The 16,619-nt window shown below is 36.0% G+C and overlaps 1 protein-coding gene across 3 annotated transcripts in view; it reads right to left on the reverse strand.

Moving 5' to 3' along the window:
- NEDD4 (NEDD4 E3 ubiquitin protein ligase) overlaps nucleotides 1-16,619 on the reverse strand; it is a 62,025-nt gene that overhangs the window by 21,688 nt on the left and 23,718 nt on the right. For all 3 annotated transcript variants that reach the window (XR_005828805.1, XM_040600182.1, XM_040600181.1), the window contains 2 exons: nucleotides 4,135-4,185; nucleotides 1,327-1,388 (listed from right to left, as the gene is read on the reverse strand). Coding sequence is in view for 2 of the 3 variants with exons in the window: in XM_040600182.1 (XP_040456116.1) it covers nucleotides 1,327-1,388; nucleotides 4,135-4,185 (113 nt within the window). In the remaining variant the exon portion in view is untranslated. The remainder of the gene's footprint in view (nucleotides 1-1,326; nucleotides 1,389-4,134; nucleotides 4,186-16,619) is intronic.

The raw sequence follows: 16,619 nt of genomic DNA on the forward strand, positions 1-16,619 counted from the left end.
CCCATCATTAAGGTCTAATGCTTTGCCTCCCTCCCCCCAATACAGAAAGCGAATTACATTTCCTGATACTCAGAAAGAGCATTTCATGTTGGATTGTAAACATGTTCACAGAGACGGCATTTTGGTTTCAGAAATGCCTACATCCCTTTGAAAGAGGAAGTAACCATTGTACTGGAAAGTAAGATAGCAGGTTAAAGTAATTCATTTCAGAGTATTAACGTATTAGTAATTCTTACTCAGCTTGAGGTTTGGGGAAGGCAGTAACCTTATTATTACTATCCCTGTCTAAATAAATGCAAACATGCACAAAATTGAAGAACATGCATTAACAATACTGAAGCATCTAAAAGTTACAGTAAGATTTCAAGGCAGAGTGCATGAACCTATGGCAGCATCTCTTACTACAAAGCGTTGCCAAATTCACATGGCAGCCACTACAAGGAGAGGTCAGATGCTTGACTAACAGACAAAAATTTAATTTATGCGGAGGCAATAAATATTATTCTTCATTCATTTACAGGACAAGAAATGTTAAATTCAGAAAAATAGGAGATCAAAATGAAACAACAGTCACTATGTGTTAAAACCCACTGATGTGCTAAAAATGAGTATAATAACTACAGTAAAAATAGTCTTCTGCTACCAAAGTGGCTGAGAAAGATCTATAGATCCCACATGTTCTGACATTATTTCTCAATTGTAACCTATTATCTGAAAAATGCTGACATGCATTTTGTGCATTTTATTAGAAATAAGTTCCTAAAAACTGTTCAGATTTATGTTAGGAATCTCCATTTTAAAAACAAATATGAAACACTTAACATCAGCGTCAAAGTGCTACCTATCATTTAAAAATTCCTCAAGTTTTTTTTAACAGAGGTCTTCCTAAATGTTAAGCAGCTTTTCAGTTTAAGTTTTATTATGTTTAGAATTAAAGTCACATGAAACTGCTTACATGAAAAAGGCAAACAAAAGAGACAGGAAGGCAAAAAACAATCTCAATTTGGAAAGGGATAAATCAGTTACAGCATAACACTGGTCACCGATTTCACTGTTCAGTGATGTAGTAAACGGTTTAGATGAAGCTACAATGTGAATTATATCACAGCCTGAAGAAAAATGGTTTATTCTTACCAATCTCTTAAGTATTTAAACAAACACTGACTTTTTAGTAGAACCACAAATATGTTTACTCTGTTGCTGCTCAAATTTCTTTGATGAAAACATAAATGTTCAGCCAATATTACATATGTACAAGTAATAAGTAATTATTTAACAGCCTTGTTTAGGTATGTAAGTTAGAATTTTTATGTGGCATTTACTAACCTTCTCGGATGAAGAACAAAATCTTTAAATGTATATGGTCTCTCCATACTTGGATTTTCTGTCTGAATAAGACAACATTTTTCAAGAAAAAAATCTGTATCAGACACTTAAGTTAGAGAAAATTATCAGAAATTTACAACTATTGTCTTTAAAGGCCACATAACATTTTACAATTTAAGTTATAAGTTTAGGTACAGTAATAGTAATGCCAGCTTTAATCTTATTAATAAGACTAATTCCCCAGTTCAAGAAAAAATAATTACCTTTCAGTGTATACATAGATTACAGTTTCTAAAGCACAGAAAAAAACCAAGCAACTGTTTAACCTGAAATTAAGAAACAGATTCTCAAATTTTCACATTTAAAAGATCTACCATAACCCTTTTTCCTCCCTTACTATTTTTCAATTATTGTTTTACACAGAACAAACACAAAAAGCCACTTCTAGCTTTAAGACTTGGGGATAAAAAATAATGAGAGGAATCCATTCTGAGAACATTTCTGTTCTAATTCACAGAAGTGAAGTTGCTCAACAGAAAGAAGCACAGAGGTAAACAGACATAATTTTATAAATATACATCCCAGGTACAGATAGAGAAATACACATGAGAGATCACTAAAGAAAGATTTGGTTTTCTGGTTAATATAAATACTTATAATGCATCTGAAGTTCTGCAATTCTTACAAAAACATTTTTGTAATACCGTATTTTTAAAAACATCTGTAAATATCTTCTTTGATTCTCTCTACACACATATCCCCTGCCCCTTTTTCAGCCGTTTATAAATTCTGGGGAGCTAACCCAATACATTTTAACTGTTTCAAGAAGTACTTTATAATACATGAGGAAAAACTTGCAATTGCTGTATTTGTAGACCTTTTACTTTAGAAAAGTGGTACATGATGCAATCCTCAAAGGCTGAGCTAATTTGACTGGAAAGAGACATAAAAGAATACAGAATCTAAAGGTTAGACATTATTAAGTTATAGACAGAATTTTATTTGGAACTGTTGAACTTTGTTATGAAAAATTCCTACGATTAAGCTGAGTACATTTTACTGAATGTGATAACTATTACATCAAATCTCAGAAAGAAAAATGCTCTCTTGTATTTCAGAAATTTCAGTGTAAGCTCTTAATAAAACAATTTAGAAATACTACACAAGCTGAAGTGTTCCACCTCCACTGAATTAAAATGCAGATCTTCAATCCTGTAACAATATACGTGTTACACTGGTGTTATCTGCAAGATCAGTTTCTATATTTATAAAATGAATCGTTTTACATCAAAGATAAATAGTTCTTTGAAATTTAAATGGAATTAAGCTTGGGTTTTGGTTTTGCGGGGGCTTGGATGGGTTTTTTCCCCCCTCCAACATTACATTATTGCTACCTACACACAAACACACTATGAAAATAGATCACTGAGGAGAGAAAAAGAAAGATTATCTTCTTAATCTAAATTTTATAATTATTTTTCTGACTTCCCAAAAAAAGAACAGTTGCCTCAGACTCAACAATACATTATATCTGGATTCAAACATTTTGGTTTTGGAAAGAGCAAATTTGTATCTGCCAACTATCTTACCTTGCAGATTATTTGCCCTTTTTCCATGTCTGCAATTACCAGCTCTTTTTAGTTATGAGCAGTCTGCATTTGCACAGCATGAAGCAAAACCAAAAGTGCATGTAATAAAGGATTTATAAACTGATTATTTATCCAAGTTGTATTTACTTATATAAATGAGAGACTTTCCAAAAATCCACCTATATTTGGACCAATGAAGTACAATGGATTTAGATGGCAAGAACAAATAATTAATAACAAGGAACCAGGAAGATGGAAACAGAACACAGGGAAAAGCAGACGTTCAAGGCAGGTAAGAAAATAGCCATGAAAATACTCAAGTGAGGCTCTATAACCTAGTTCATGCTTTTTTTAAATAAATTAAAAAAAAAAGACACCAATACATCCAAAATACTCCAGATATTGCTGTCCAGCTTATCAGGGGGAAGTGAGAACACAGACAGTCTCCTTCAGAGGGCAATTACGGTCGGTCTTTCCAACCCACCTGACTGAGGGAAAGGGGTTAGTGTGATCTCACATCCCAGTTACAGTGGGAAACGGGACATATATAACTACTCCTGACAGTTCTTACCGGAATGAAAGTACAACTGCTCTTGGAAAGGTTTTTCCACAGTTGTTATCCTGTCTTTAAAACAGTTGCTGATAAATCTGTTAGTATTTGCTAATGTTTTGAAAACTCAGAAGAAAATGAAAAGGCTTACATGTTTCAATGTTCTTGGTGATATTTCTTTAAACCAACAGTGTGCTTTGCAAAAGAAATACAAAACCGAAACAAAGACAATGTACAAAACAACACTGCTCTATTTCCCACTTACCCTCTTCTGTATCTGTTTATGGGAATAAGTTATATTTAAAGTAAATCTGTCGACTTTAAAGAAAATATTTTAAGAAATGTGACAATAATTACAGTATCTTCTTGTCTTTAAGACTGTTTGAATACTTGCATTTTATTCTTGGAAAAGCTATAAGCACCCCTAACTTTTAACAGCAGAAACCAGTATCTAAACACAAGATAACCTAGAGGTTTTTGACAAATACCAGCACTAAAATACTCCTAACAAATCCCCGTAAGAAAACCAAACAAAAACCCCACAGACCAGAAGAATTTAATCACTTATATTATCAGTATGGTTAACTTCCTTAGATAACAAATACAGTTGCATACAGAATGATTTTCCCTTTCATAGTCTTAAAACAAAAACAAACAAAAAATACAAACCGGTAACTGATAAAGAGGAATATCCACTTGCCCAAGAAAATCATCTCGAGTCTACAGAAAATAAAAACAAAACAAAAAAACACAGAAAGTTTAAAGTTGCAAAGTGTTTTAAAAACATTATTGCACAGCCCTCACAGCATAGCAATGCTTTCTAAAAATTCAAAGATACTCTCAAATTATAGACAATGAAACTTGTTCTGTACAGAATGAATTCTGATTGACCCAACACTCACAAGCCTTTGACAGTTGTCTTCCTCAAAATAAATGAAATTTCAGAGAACTGGGCACGGAAATTTAGATAAGTTTTTTAAAAATCATATAGACTAATGTTAATCAAACATGAGAAGGTTGTCCAGCATAAGGACTGAGATTGTCAGCATCTCCAATAGAAACAGGATTCTAAAGGGCTAAGAGTAAACACACTTTTTCCCCTTAGCTGTTTCAGTAAAATAATTGTCTTGTTGGATACTTAAGCAACTAAACATTTATCACAAATTAAAATAGAATTAAAGACCTTTCTCCTAGGAGTGCCTGACAATTTCTATAAGCATAGGCAGCTATTAAAACATATATAAACAACTTTTTCTTTTCAAAATAATACAGCTACCGGCAAAAATAAGACAGAGCAAAAATAAGTTTCATCTGTGATAAGTGTTTTGGAAGTTCCAGTAATTCCAGTGGTCTCAAGCCTGGCAGCAGGAGCTCAAAGTTTGGCGTGTTCCCTACCCCCTGCCAACATTCCTGTTGACATCTGAAAATATGCTAAAATTTGTTGTATCTAAGAAAAAATACCATTTGCCTACACACATTGAAAAGTTTAGTTTTAACAACTAAAATCTTAAAGATTGTGCCTTGACTTGGCTGTCTGGACTATGAAGGCAGCAGCTTTACAGCCCAGTTCCCTCCAGCCTACACTGCAGTACCAGGAGAGTGGCTGACAATAGATGGTATCACTGTACAGTTTACTTTTGATCACTGATTTTTGCCTGCCAAAGAAATTAAGACTTTAGCATTTATGTAGGTAATCCAAGTATTCCCCAATAATCACTGCCAACAGTTGAGACTTCTTACTGGAGCATATGCTGAGTTGTTTCATGTTCATTTGTGATTTGAAAGCCCTTGCAAACCTCCACAAAAGCAGGAAAATGTATTATATGAGTCATTTAACATGAAGATGTATCACTGCTTGTGTGCTAAAATCAAGAGGGCATGAAATTTTTAAAAGGTACGTATAAGCCTATGGCATTTTTCAAAAATAAACACTATAACAAGAGTACGCTTTTTTGCATAGACAGGGCAGGGAACTGTGAAAGTCTTGAACAGTTTAGCCTGAGCAGCCTCTGCATTTCTAGCCTTCCCAGTTTTTCCAGTTAACAAAAGATTTGGTGCCTATTCTTTCTTAAATCTGTTGGTGTACCACAAGCTTTATTCAAACTTCTCACCCAAGGATGGCCTTCTTCCATAAAACTTTCTACGGTGAGGCTGTGCAGGGAGTAGATGTCAGCAGGATGCAGCTCAGGGCAAAGCCAAGTGTTTCACCTTTCTTCTAGCACGACTATTTATAATTCTCAATCACAGTGTTTTACAGTATTAAAACTCTAGTCCAATTCTACTCCTTTTTTTGTCCCACTGACAGCATTCTGAATGCAAACTGCTCTGATATTAAAGGCTATCTGTATTTCTTGAAGCAGTTCTTTCTCCCTTAATAATTCTGGGACCTTTTTTCTTTAGCTCTCTTGTCCTAAGTTTGTACTTCTCATCTTTAAACCATACCTGTATATGGAGAACCAGTGCCTCACAACACTTGTGTAAGCTCTAACTTTTTTTAGACCTCCAAAAAGCACAACTAGACTGGAGAACTTGTCATGGATGAAACATGCTAGAAATCTAGCGACACATAACTCGTAACTGAATTTATAGTGTGTATGTCTTACATTAATATTGGGGGTGGGAGGGAGGGGGGTGGAAATGAAACCCAGAATATCCACCTTTTTATTCACAAATTCTTTTAGGACAGAAAGCTACAATAGGTTTTCATACCTGGAGAGTCTGAAGCTTCCCTGAACCACTGAAAGAACACTTTCTGTATTATTACAGACCATAAGCTTCTGGAAAAATATAGCTATCATTTTTGCCCATGAGGTTCTTTTTAAAATGGCACAGCACATACCTTAGACATGTTAAAAGGCTTAGTATTTGTAAAGTTCTTGGCAATCCTCAAGTGGAACATGCCTTTCAAATAAATTACTGGAATGTGGGACAAAAGTCTGCTGTATTTTAGAAAACCTCAGAACACTCTGTTTGTTACCAGCATTATTTTAGTATGGGCTTCTGTTATTCACTTTATTATTCTGTTGTCTCTCCCGCTATTTTTAGCTGAGCTAGCCTTGATAACCAACCTTTAACAGTACTTTCTCCTCCAGCCAAAGAGTAAAATCCTCCAGTGGAGATTTTTGTTGACCTCCAAACAACTAATACATAGATCAGATAGCAGGAATGCTCTTTAGCAATGTGCCTCACCATGACGAGCTGACTAACTGCCTTCAAAGAAGTGCCAAGGAAGCTTTGAAACAGACATCACACACATTAACAATTAAATGCCAATGGAGCTGAAACTGTTTGGATCTCTTTTTCATGAGAGCAGGCATCCCAGTATTTTCCAAGAGGGACAAGTGGGTCAGTTGTTCTTGTCAACTTCTAATTTCTTAACAGAGAATTCAAACTTTCTGCTTGCCAGACTGTAAGTGCATAAACCTCAATTAATGATATACACTAACAAAGAGGCCTTTTATTTTACTGATTCATTGGTTTAGGCTATAGAAAGTTATTAAAAACATGTGAGGACAGACAGCTGCTATATACAATACATTTAAAGAACTCCAGTGTAATGCCAAAGCAAGCGCTCCAAGAGAAAAAGCACCAAAAGAAAGTAATCCAGTCAAATTAATTTTAATCTAATATACTTAATAAGCCTCCATAGTGAAGATTTTGGATGTTTTCTGCAATTTCCATCCGAAACTGGACAGAAGTAGATTTTAAGCAGACATGCTTGTATCAGTCACACGCTTGAAGAGCGGTACTGAGAACATTACCCATAATTTATCAGGTTTGAAGACAGTTAACTGATTCCATGCCTTTCTTAATTGCTGGATTCACCACAGTGCCTTTTGAAACACCTCTTGTGTAAGACCAGGGTGTTGAAATAACAGGTATTTTCTCTACCAACTTTTGTGACTAATTTCGTTGGTGTTAGTGCATGAATTAGAACCCAAGTATATTCCCAGTCTTCTTCTGACTAAACAGACAGCTAGTTGTGTGCAAGTCAGTCCTCAACCAAAATCTCCAGCTGTACAGCAAAATGAGAAATCATACAGCTTTTATTGGAGGGAATATAAGTATCAATTCAAACTGAAAAAACAAACAGTGATCTGGACTATCGCAGCTTAAGAAAACAAGAGCTCAACAGATCCCTTACAAAACCAACATTCTTCTTGCTCAAACACCCAAACATCAACATTAGTTACAAGCTTGATGAGAATGAAAAAAAACCCCAAAACTTTCCTGAGCTACACTAGAAACTTCAAGTATGTTTCTTTTCACGCTGTGCCGAGTATATTATTTGGTTCCCTTGAATTTTAAATTGAGAAAAGTGAGGGGATTTTTCTTCCCTAAAATACTGCCAGATGTGCTATTCATCATGGGAACATAAGTTTCAAAAAAGCAAAATTCAATTATCAAGTCAAGATCTTACCAAATTCATGGGATTCTAAAAGTAATGCTTTCTCTTATCTTGCAAAGCAGTAAATATTTAGTGGCATGGAATTCATTACAGTCCCAGTCTCCTGTATTTTTAAGGGGGAGAGGTAGACTGGTGAGGAATGTTTGTGTTTTTGTAATGACACGTAGGTATTTCTTTTTAGTTGGCATCTATGATCAACTATCTGCAATACTGAGAAAGAAGAACCTATGAGCATTTTCAAAACAAAGAAAATAACATACTCATAGATCAATGGTTATTATGCAACATATGTTTCTGCGGGACCTTCAGCCTTGCTGGCTGCTTTAACAGCAAGGTGTCAGCACAACATGCCTCAGCAGTTTCACCATCTGTTTAACAGACAGCATTTAGAAATGACACTGAAGTTATTTTCACCAATTCTCCCTCGCTTCCAAAGATATTTTCAGAGAACTGCTTCTCTAAAAAGACCAGAGCAAAAGTATCATCTGTTTCTTCATTTATAGCTTACACTTTTTATATAGAACCACAATCTTACAGCTTCCTTAAAAGATCACATTTAGTCTACAGTGATTTTATAACAACATTCATTTATTACTCCACTCAATGTCTGCTACTTTGAGAACCTGTGCCTTTATGTTCATTAACAAAGCTATTTAAGACAGCTTTTTTTTTTTTGCATACAAGAACTCATTTTCACATAGGTCACAGGAAGACAAGTAGTAACCTAATATAATCAAAGCATACTTAAGCACAACTTAAAGAACAAGTCAAAAGTTAGTAATGTGTATATTTTATTCATCAGGAATTTGAGTTCTTTTGGTTTTATGGACAGATGTGCCAAATAAGCTACCATATAAAAAGCAAGAATATTACATTTTATGAAGTCAAGAGCCAATCCAGATTTGGCCTCCTGTGTTAAACCAGCCAACACACACACACACACACAGAGTAAATAAAAAATAAATCAGAAAACAGTACCAAGTATTTCATTAGGTACTATTTCAACAAACCATTCCTGATATCAAGTCAGTTAACTTCATGATAGTATAAAACTATAAAACTTCTGCACCTATGTGTGGCTCTGGTGCCAAATCTTAAGACTTAAATGGAAGTTTGAAAAACAAACTCTCACAGTAACAATTCCAGCTGTACTTTTACCTTCACCAATTAACACTATAAAGCTTAATACACTCAAAAAATTCAAAACCCTATCAAACATTAAACTGCATGTGCAATTTGCTTGCTGAAATGAGCAACAGATAAACCAGATATGACAGATGTTAACCACACTGGCTAATCAATACACTCAGCAGAAGGACACAATACACAGTCAACTTTTTGTTATTCAGAGCAAGAGGAAACAGAATTTAGAAACAACCAATTTGCCTCCAAAAGGCAGACAAGCAACTGGAGCACCTCTGCATCATGGTCTCACTCCTGGGAAGTTCATTAGGTCCAGTACAGATGCATAAAATAAGGTTGAGCCTGTAAGCTGCCTTTTTCCAGCCCTAAAGGCAATCTTGAACAGTTACCCAGGCTGTAGAAATAACAGAACCCTTCTAAAAAGTTTCTGTGACAGCAGACCTACAGCAGGTCTGGATGCAGGCTGAATGGCCTCAGCCTACTCCTAAGTTAGTCCAGCAGTTTTCAAAAGCATTCTTAAGTCTACTGTTCTCAGCTACTGTTGATCCAAGATCAACATCAACACTAGCTCAGGAATTCCCTGGGCCTTTGCACCAGCACACAGCTAGTGGTGCTGCCAGCCACTCTTCCATGCTCTTCTGCACTCCACATTAGCCCTAAGCCACCACTGATCTGAATCAGAGCCCCACACCCTACCTACAAGACCTCTCCCAGCTCCAAGCCCATAACTACCTGCTGCCAGTCCTACATGTAGGCAGACAACCTGCATACGGCAGAACTTACTGTTTTGTCTTAAGCTGTGCTACACTGAAGTTACAAATCCTTTATGTCACGTGAATTGAATGCCTCAACCTCCACGACACAAAGCAACCACAACACAAATAATCCACCCATGATTACTTTTACAACAAAAGTGCTATTACACTTGATTTCCAATAAACTCAACATTTCTTACTAAAGTTACATTACACTTCCCACATTAGACATGGGTTTTATCAGACTATAATTTGCCAGACTTTAACTACTTTGCATTTATTCTTTATAAGCTAAATGTTTGTCCCAAATTGAACTTACTAGAAGCAATGATTACCACCACAACTGGCTAAGGTAGAAACTCTACTATATAAAAAAAGTAATGTTAATAAATTCTGGAAGCCTTTCTCTTCAAAAAGCCCTTGTGCTTTTGCATTACTGAACAGGGCCTTCTCCCTCATGCTAGGAAAATTGTAGGCTGCCAGAGAAATCATCTACATCTAAAAGAATCCAATTCTATGTTTCTTCCCACATTCTGCTTACTGAGTAGCTGGAGCGTACCATTTGCATTTTAACGCACCCTAACTTCAATGAGTCCAATTCAAGTTAGTATGTAACTTCAGCCAGGAACTTGCTGATGTCCTTCTCAAATGCTGTTTGCTTATGTTACAGTTGATACAGCTGAAAGCAGCCTAAGGTCTCAAAAAATAACTATATCTATCTGTAGACTCTTCAGTTTACCATAAACTGCCACGATGGCAAAAAAGTGATGTACTCTCTTGAAACAGAGATGATTATAGATCTGTAAACTAACAGTGAAGTGAGCTACAAACATTTTGCTGGCTGCATTCCCAATCAGTATGTTATGTTCGTCACAGGGAGTAAGGAAGAAAGTTCACTTGAAACAGAGACACTTAACAGAAATGCAGGGCAGTCCCCTTCAGACAAGGGTGAAAGTCAGTTGTAAGCAAATGACTTTGCCTGAAAAGGCCAGTCTGTTTTGCTTGCTTACTCTATCTGTGAAATTCATCCACTTCTGGAAGACAAGAAAACACATGTTGGAACACAGAAGAGCACACTTAGCCCAAGGTGAGGGGAGAACTGGAAAGAGCATTTCTACCATTTGATCCTAGGTGGCTGCAAGGCCTGAGCAGGCACCAAAGAGCCTAGTAGTCAGATTAATGTTCTGTATAACCTTGTATCCTTTCCCTAGTAATGGCCAGGAGCAGATGCTTAAACAAATAATAAAAGCAGCAGTTAAGAATAGTACTTCCTCTGATATATTCCCAGTTTCTAAAGAATGAGTGGTCATGGGACTTTTTGTTCCTTACGTTAAAATACATACTGAGAATGTAACATCCTTTGATGGACCTTTCTTCAAGTTAACTAACCTCTTCCTGAAATCCATTTCTACTTCTGGTATGCACAATATCTTACAACAGTGAGCTCAGCAACACATATGAGAACATACGTGTTTTGTAAGAATGGATTCTCTGTTTAAATTCACCTCCCCTGAACTATAGTTTTATAAAACTGCCTTTATACCACTTTTTTTTTTTTTCCCCTCCCAAAGCTGAAAAGCCCTTGATCTGCTTGGTGTCTCCTCACATAAAACTCATCCCAATCTTGTGACCCTTCTTGGTATTTTTCTAGTTCTGTTATACACACTTCCTGAAAAAGGATGACCAGAAATATGCATGCCATGCACATATGTGGATTTGTACAACTCCATAATGGCGTTTTTAATTTTGTTAGTTTACTCCATTCCCAATAAATCCTAACCTTCTATTTGCCTTTCAACTGTCAACAAGATTTCAGCTGACATTTTCAGCGAGTCACTCACCATGACATAAACTATTCCCTGACCAGTATAGGAGACCATTACCGTGTACGCATCGTTAGCTGTTTTTCCTGTGTGCAGTACTTGGCATTTATCAACAGTGATTTTCAAAATTGTCCATTCTACTGTCTAGTCACTCACTACCATGAGATCTTCTACTGCTTCAGAGGTAACAATCTAATTCTCACTTTTGTTTTTCTATCTTTTAATTAGCTGTCACCAACGAGGAAGCTTTTCTCTTCTGCACCTATGTCTGGAGAGTATTATTCAGAACTTGTGCTAAGGGTTCTTGTCAAATATTTTTAAAAGCTCAGTGTCCTGCATTAACCAGCTCAGTCATCTCTGCATGTAATTTCTTAATTTGATTTTTAAGACACAACTTCCTTTTATGAAAGTAGTGCTCGGTCTCCCTTCTTGTAAACACAAAACATCATGTCTCCTAATCCTATTCCATGTACTTTTTCTTTCAGACCAGCCTGTTGTGGTAGCCTGTAACGACCCTTCTGGTCATTTTAAAAATCGACATGCTACTTACCAAATTCCTTCAGTAATGGGTATCTAATACTAACTATTGCGAATAGTATTTGAATGTATTTCAACAATTTTATAGCTGACCTTCTTGGCAATTCTTGGGAGAATACCTGCAGTACTATTGGTTTTGTTAAGGCCTTCTGTCTTATGCTATAATGCTTACAAAAACTATGATTTCTACATCACCATAACATTTTTGAGAAATGTTTTTGTTTAACCCAAAGTTTTGATCCAATTTCTCACAGAAAGCAAAAACGATACACCATTCAAAACAGAAATTACAGCAACGGCCACGGTCTCATAACTGAAAGACTAAGTTATTTGGCTGGTCAGGAGTAAAGTGAAGAAAGTCTTTATCTTGCCTTGGTGACAGTTTTACCTTAAAACATCCTTAAATGTATTCTAAGCCTTAAGAGACAGAATAACTATAGCTTGTGGCTATACTAAAGAAGCCACACCATCACTGCTCCCCACTCTTTCATGGTAGATTAAAAGGACATGAATCAACCTGAAGGCTGGATAATTTAATATTTATATAAGCTGTTTCAGGAGCTCCACTCTGCATGGTTTTGAAGTTTTAGTTTCCCCTTTTATTGGCAAGAGAAACCTATCCAAACTCAGTTCAGCTTCAGACTATAAACAGAATAAAGTTAAGCATAATTTGTAGAGAGCACAATCAAATAAATTCTTTACTATGTATGTGTAGTGTCTGCTAGTGGCTACAAAGTGCTAGAGCTTCAATATACAGGGTTCTTCAAGTGTTCTGCTACAGCTCCGACACTGTTCCTTACAGCATGATCATATCCTGAAAGTTACACATGGTTCATTGTTGCAAAATATAACTTGCTAAAACTAACATAGAAAAATTTTAGGGATGGAGATGATACTAAATAATACTGACTGCTTCTTTTGCTAATGCTTCCATGTAGCAACTGTTCTTGAGCTAGTCTTGACTGTAAGGTTTATGGCATCCTTTGTGGGTAATCTTTTTTGCCCCCAAAGAAGATAACTAATCAAAAGCTCAAAACATGAAGAAAGGTAAAGAAGCAGCTGTAACAAAACTCTGCATTTAAGCAAGATGGAAGATAGAAGAAATCAGTACAAATCAAAGCACTTCAGGTCATTTTTACATACATGAAAGGAGATCCCCTACAACTAATTATAAACTGTGATTAACAGACAGTTTCCACTGTCTTCCATTTAATGCTTTTATATATACTTCAGCTTTAAAATCTGCCTGAGACACAACATAAATAGGATTACATGATGCAAGTAACATAATTGTCACCATATTCCTCAGAAACACGCCACCTTTCTTTCAACCCTAATTCTCCTTGACTGAACTCATATATCATGACACAGCAATGAGCCATAAACAGTCCTGTAACATGATCAAGATATGCAATACTGAACAATATGAAAATTATTAGGTGATGAGGTTATCACAGCACAATAGCATAAAGAGATGTCAGTTTGTGCTTTGCCTTGCATTGCCTCTGATGTTTTGCTTCACCTGCACCTTTTCCACTCACTTCCTTGCACAGAATTGGGACACCAATACCCATATGCAGCACCTTTGCTCAATATAAAAGATGCAGATGGCTGGAGATAAGCCACGGTTTTCTTCCCCTTCTCTTGGCACTTCTCCCTGGTTGGACCATTACCTTCTGCAAAGGAGTTTTGCTAAGACTGAAGTTCTACATCTGAAAGGGACGCAAGAGAAGACAACCTCAGACTATTCAGTGCTAACTTGTGGTGCAGCATTTATCAAGTGAATCAAAAACCTCCAGGCACAGGCTCTGGTCCCCTCAGCAAGTTCAGATCAGCTAGGAGGTAACTTAGTGAAGACATCCTCACACACAGCCCACTCAAATTACTGTTTGTCCAAAATTTAAATGTAGTACTGAAAGATTCAAATAGCATCTCCTTTTACAGATACAAAAGGGTTCCAGGACCTGGTCAAAAAAAGCCTGAGAGTTCCAACTAAAGGTTTTCTTCACAAGAACCTGACAGTAGAAAAACATTCTGGTGATTTTTACAACACTCCTGAAATTTTTTGGCCTCAAAACATGTATTTCATTCACTAGAGACAAAACTTGAATAGAATTACTTGTAAACAAAAGGACAGTAACACAATGATTCCCTTAATTGTGTAAGGGATTCTTCTCAAGGTATGCAGTTGCTGAGATAGATTTGCTAGTACATTTATAATATTCACATTATCTAACCAGCAGTGATACTCAGGGGGAAGGAATGGCTAACGTCAGCAGGGATGTCAGCATAGTATTATACTTGTGGAAGAGATTAACATAGATTTTTTTTAAAGTTTATCATCTACAAGAAGTGGAACTTTAGTCACTGCTTCTGCCTTCCTCAGAGTTTACATACATAAGATGACATGTAAACTGCTCCCTTACTCACGCCTACCCTCCCAATTCACAGCTATGATGTCAAAATGCTTTAGCTGCAGATTTATTTCTGCCCTAAGCAAGAGAGAGATGCACTGAAAAACATTAAAAACAGAAATACAAAGTCAAGGACAACCTCCAATGCTGCAACCATGGACTACCTCTTCCTCCTGCTTTGCATAAATTAAATTCCACTAACTACTGCAGAATCTATTCAATATGTTTCCAGTAAAGATCAGCTGTGGTATGTGGGCCATCACCATTCCACAATTTTCAAGTCAATTAAAAATAATCCAAGGCCAGTTGTCAGAGAAATGGTGTTTTGCCAAAAAAAAAATAAATTTTTTTTTAAGTCAGCCTTTAACAAGCTGTTGATTATAGAAAGCAGGACATCTGATATGAGGTGGCTGAAGGCTAGTAGCTAGGCACGTAAGAAAAGAATGCATAGACCTTTTGCTGCTTCAGACTCTCGAGTCTCTGACCAAAGCACTGATTTGATTTCATGACTGCTCTGTACAGATAGCTGACATTACTAAATGCTACTCCAGTATCAACTTGTTAAATTTGAACCCAGACTCAGCATATCAATATACTAGGCCAGACTAACTGGAGTCAAGCGAAATATTTCGGGAGTTGTTTATTTTTAAATGAGTCACAATACACCATGATAATTAACTGGACTATATAATTAAATGATTGCCATTGGATAAATACTATTGTATTTGCTATTATAGTCTGTGACAAATACAATAGATCCTTTTTTTTTTCTCTCCAGTGAATTGCTCAACTGCTATAGAGTCAGCTTTGGTTTTTGCTTGGTTCGGGGGGAAATTTTTTGATAACATTTTATAGGATATTCTATAAAAACTGGTTTTACATAAAGACTGAAAAGGCCATTTCACAACTGAAAGGCTCCTGGTGCCTGTTGTTGCATAAAGGAATCTGAAACAAGTATACTGCTATAAAATCTTTAGTGTCCAGTTTTCTGATGTCAGAGATCTTTTTGTTTTGTATGTAGTCATGGCACAAATCTAAGCTTTTGCAAATACATGAAATGTACAAAGATAACTACACCAATTTGGGATTCAGACTTCTGTTTTTTAAACTTGTCTCTCTCATCTTCTCGTCAGAAGAAGAAATCTTAAGTATTCAGGAAGCTTAAAACATGCTGCCACAGTACAAATGCTCAACTACCACTGAAGCATGCCATCAAGTGCTTTAAGAAATCAAGTTTCCTTAGATTTTGTCAATCCACTGTAAACACCACTTCCAGGAACTGAAACAAATCATTGTCAGTCCAGTGGCCTATGAGGTTTTCTGGAAATGTTTGCTACCAATCTAATCCTGAACTTGAATTCTACCTAAATTGAATTTTTAAAAATTCACTCAGTATTAAAATGTATCTTACATACCAACTGCCATTAAAGACAGCAACTAGCAGTGCAAGTTGATGAGAAATGTACTTGAAGTGCATGACTCAACATGTTTTCCTTTTTGCAGTATACTTTTAAAAAATAACTAGATCCAGACTACTTAAAATATGTCATAATCTGTTTGTGCTTATTGTGGAATTTATCATTGACTTCACAGTTTGATTTTGGGATGAGCAATCACCAAACAATATGCATAGTGACTACCTGTGATCCACTGTGAGTTTTATGATGAAGCTTAAACACAGATCACAGTTATACAAGGAAGGAAAGTGTACTTTTCTTCAAACTCTTTTAACCAAAAAGCAATAGAAAACTTCAAAGAAGCCAAAAAGTGTAGAATCATCAGGCACTACTCCAAGAGCAACAACAGATTGTGAATTACAGGCTAATACCTCCAAGTTTATCAAACAATATTACTAGTTTTGAAAGGGACTGTCATAACTGTAGATCTTTGGCATAAAGCCTTTTGCTTAATCAAGCATGTTAGTTAAATGATAGCAGTGTCAATTTATGCTTGGTAAACAATGATTGTTTCACTTTTATCAGCATTGACAATTAAAACTAAGATATAATATTCAGATCATTTATGTCTTCATAATGTTATTGAAACAAGTCTTAAAATCCATATTTCATGTGGC

The sequence above is a fragment of the Falco naumanni genome, chromosome 7 (assembly GCF_017639655.2).
Source record: "Falco naumanni isolate bFalNau1 chromosome 7, bFalNau1.pat, whole genome shotgun sequence".
In the NCBI taxonomy this organism is placed as follows: domain Eukaryota; kingdom Metazoa; phylum Chordata; class Aves; order Falconiformes; family Falconidae; genus Falco; species Falco naumanni.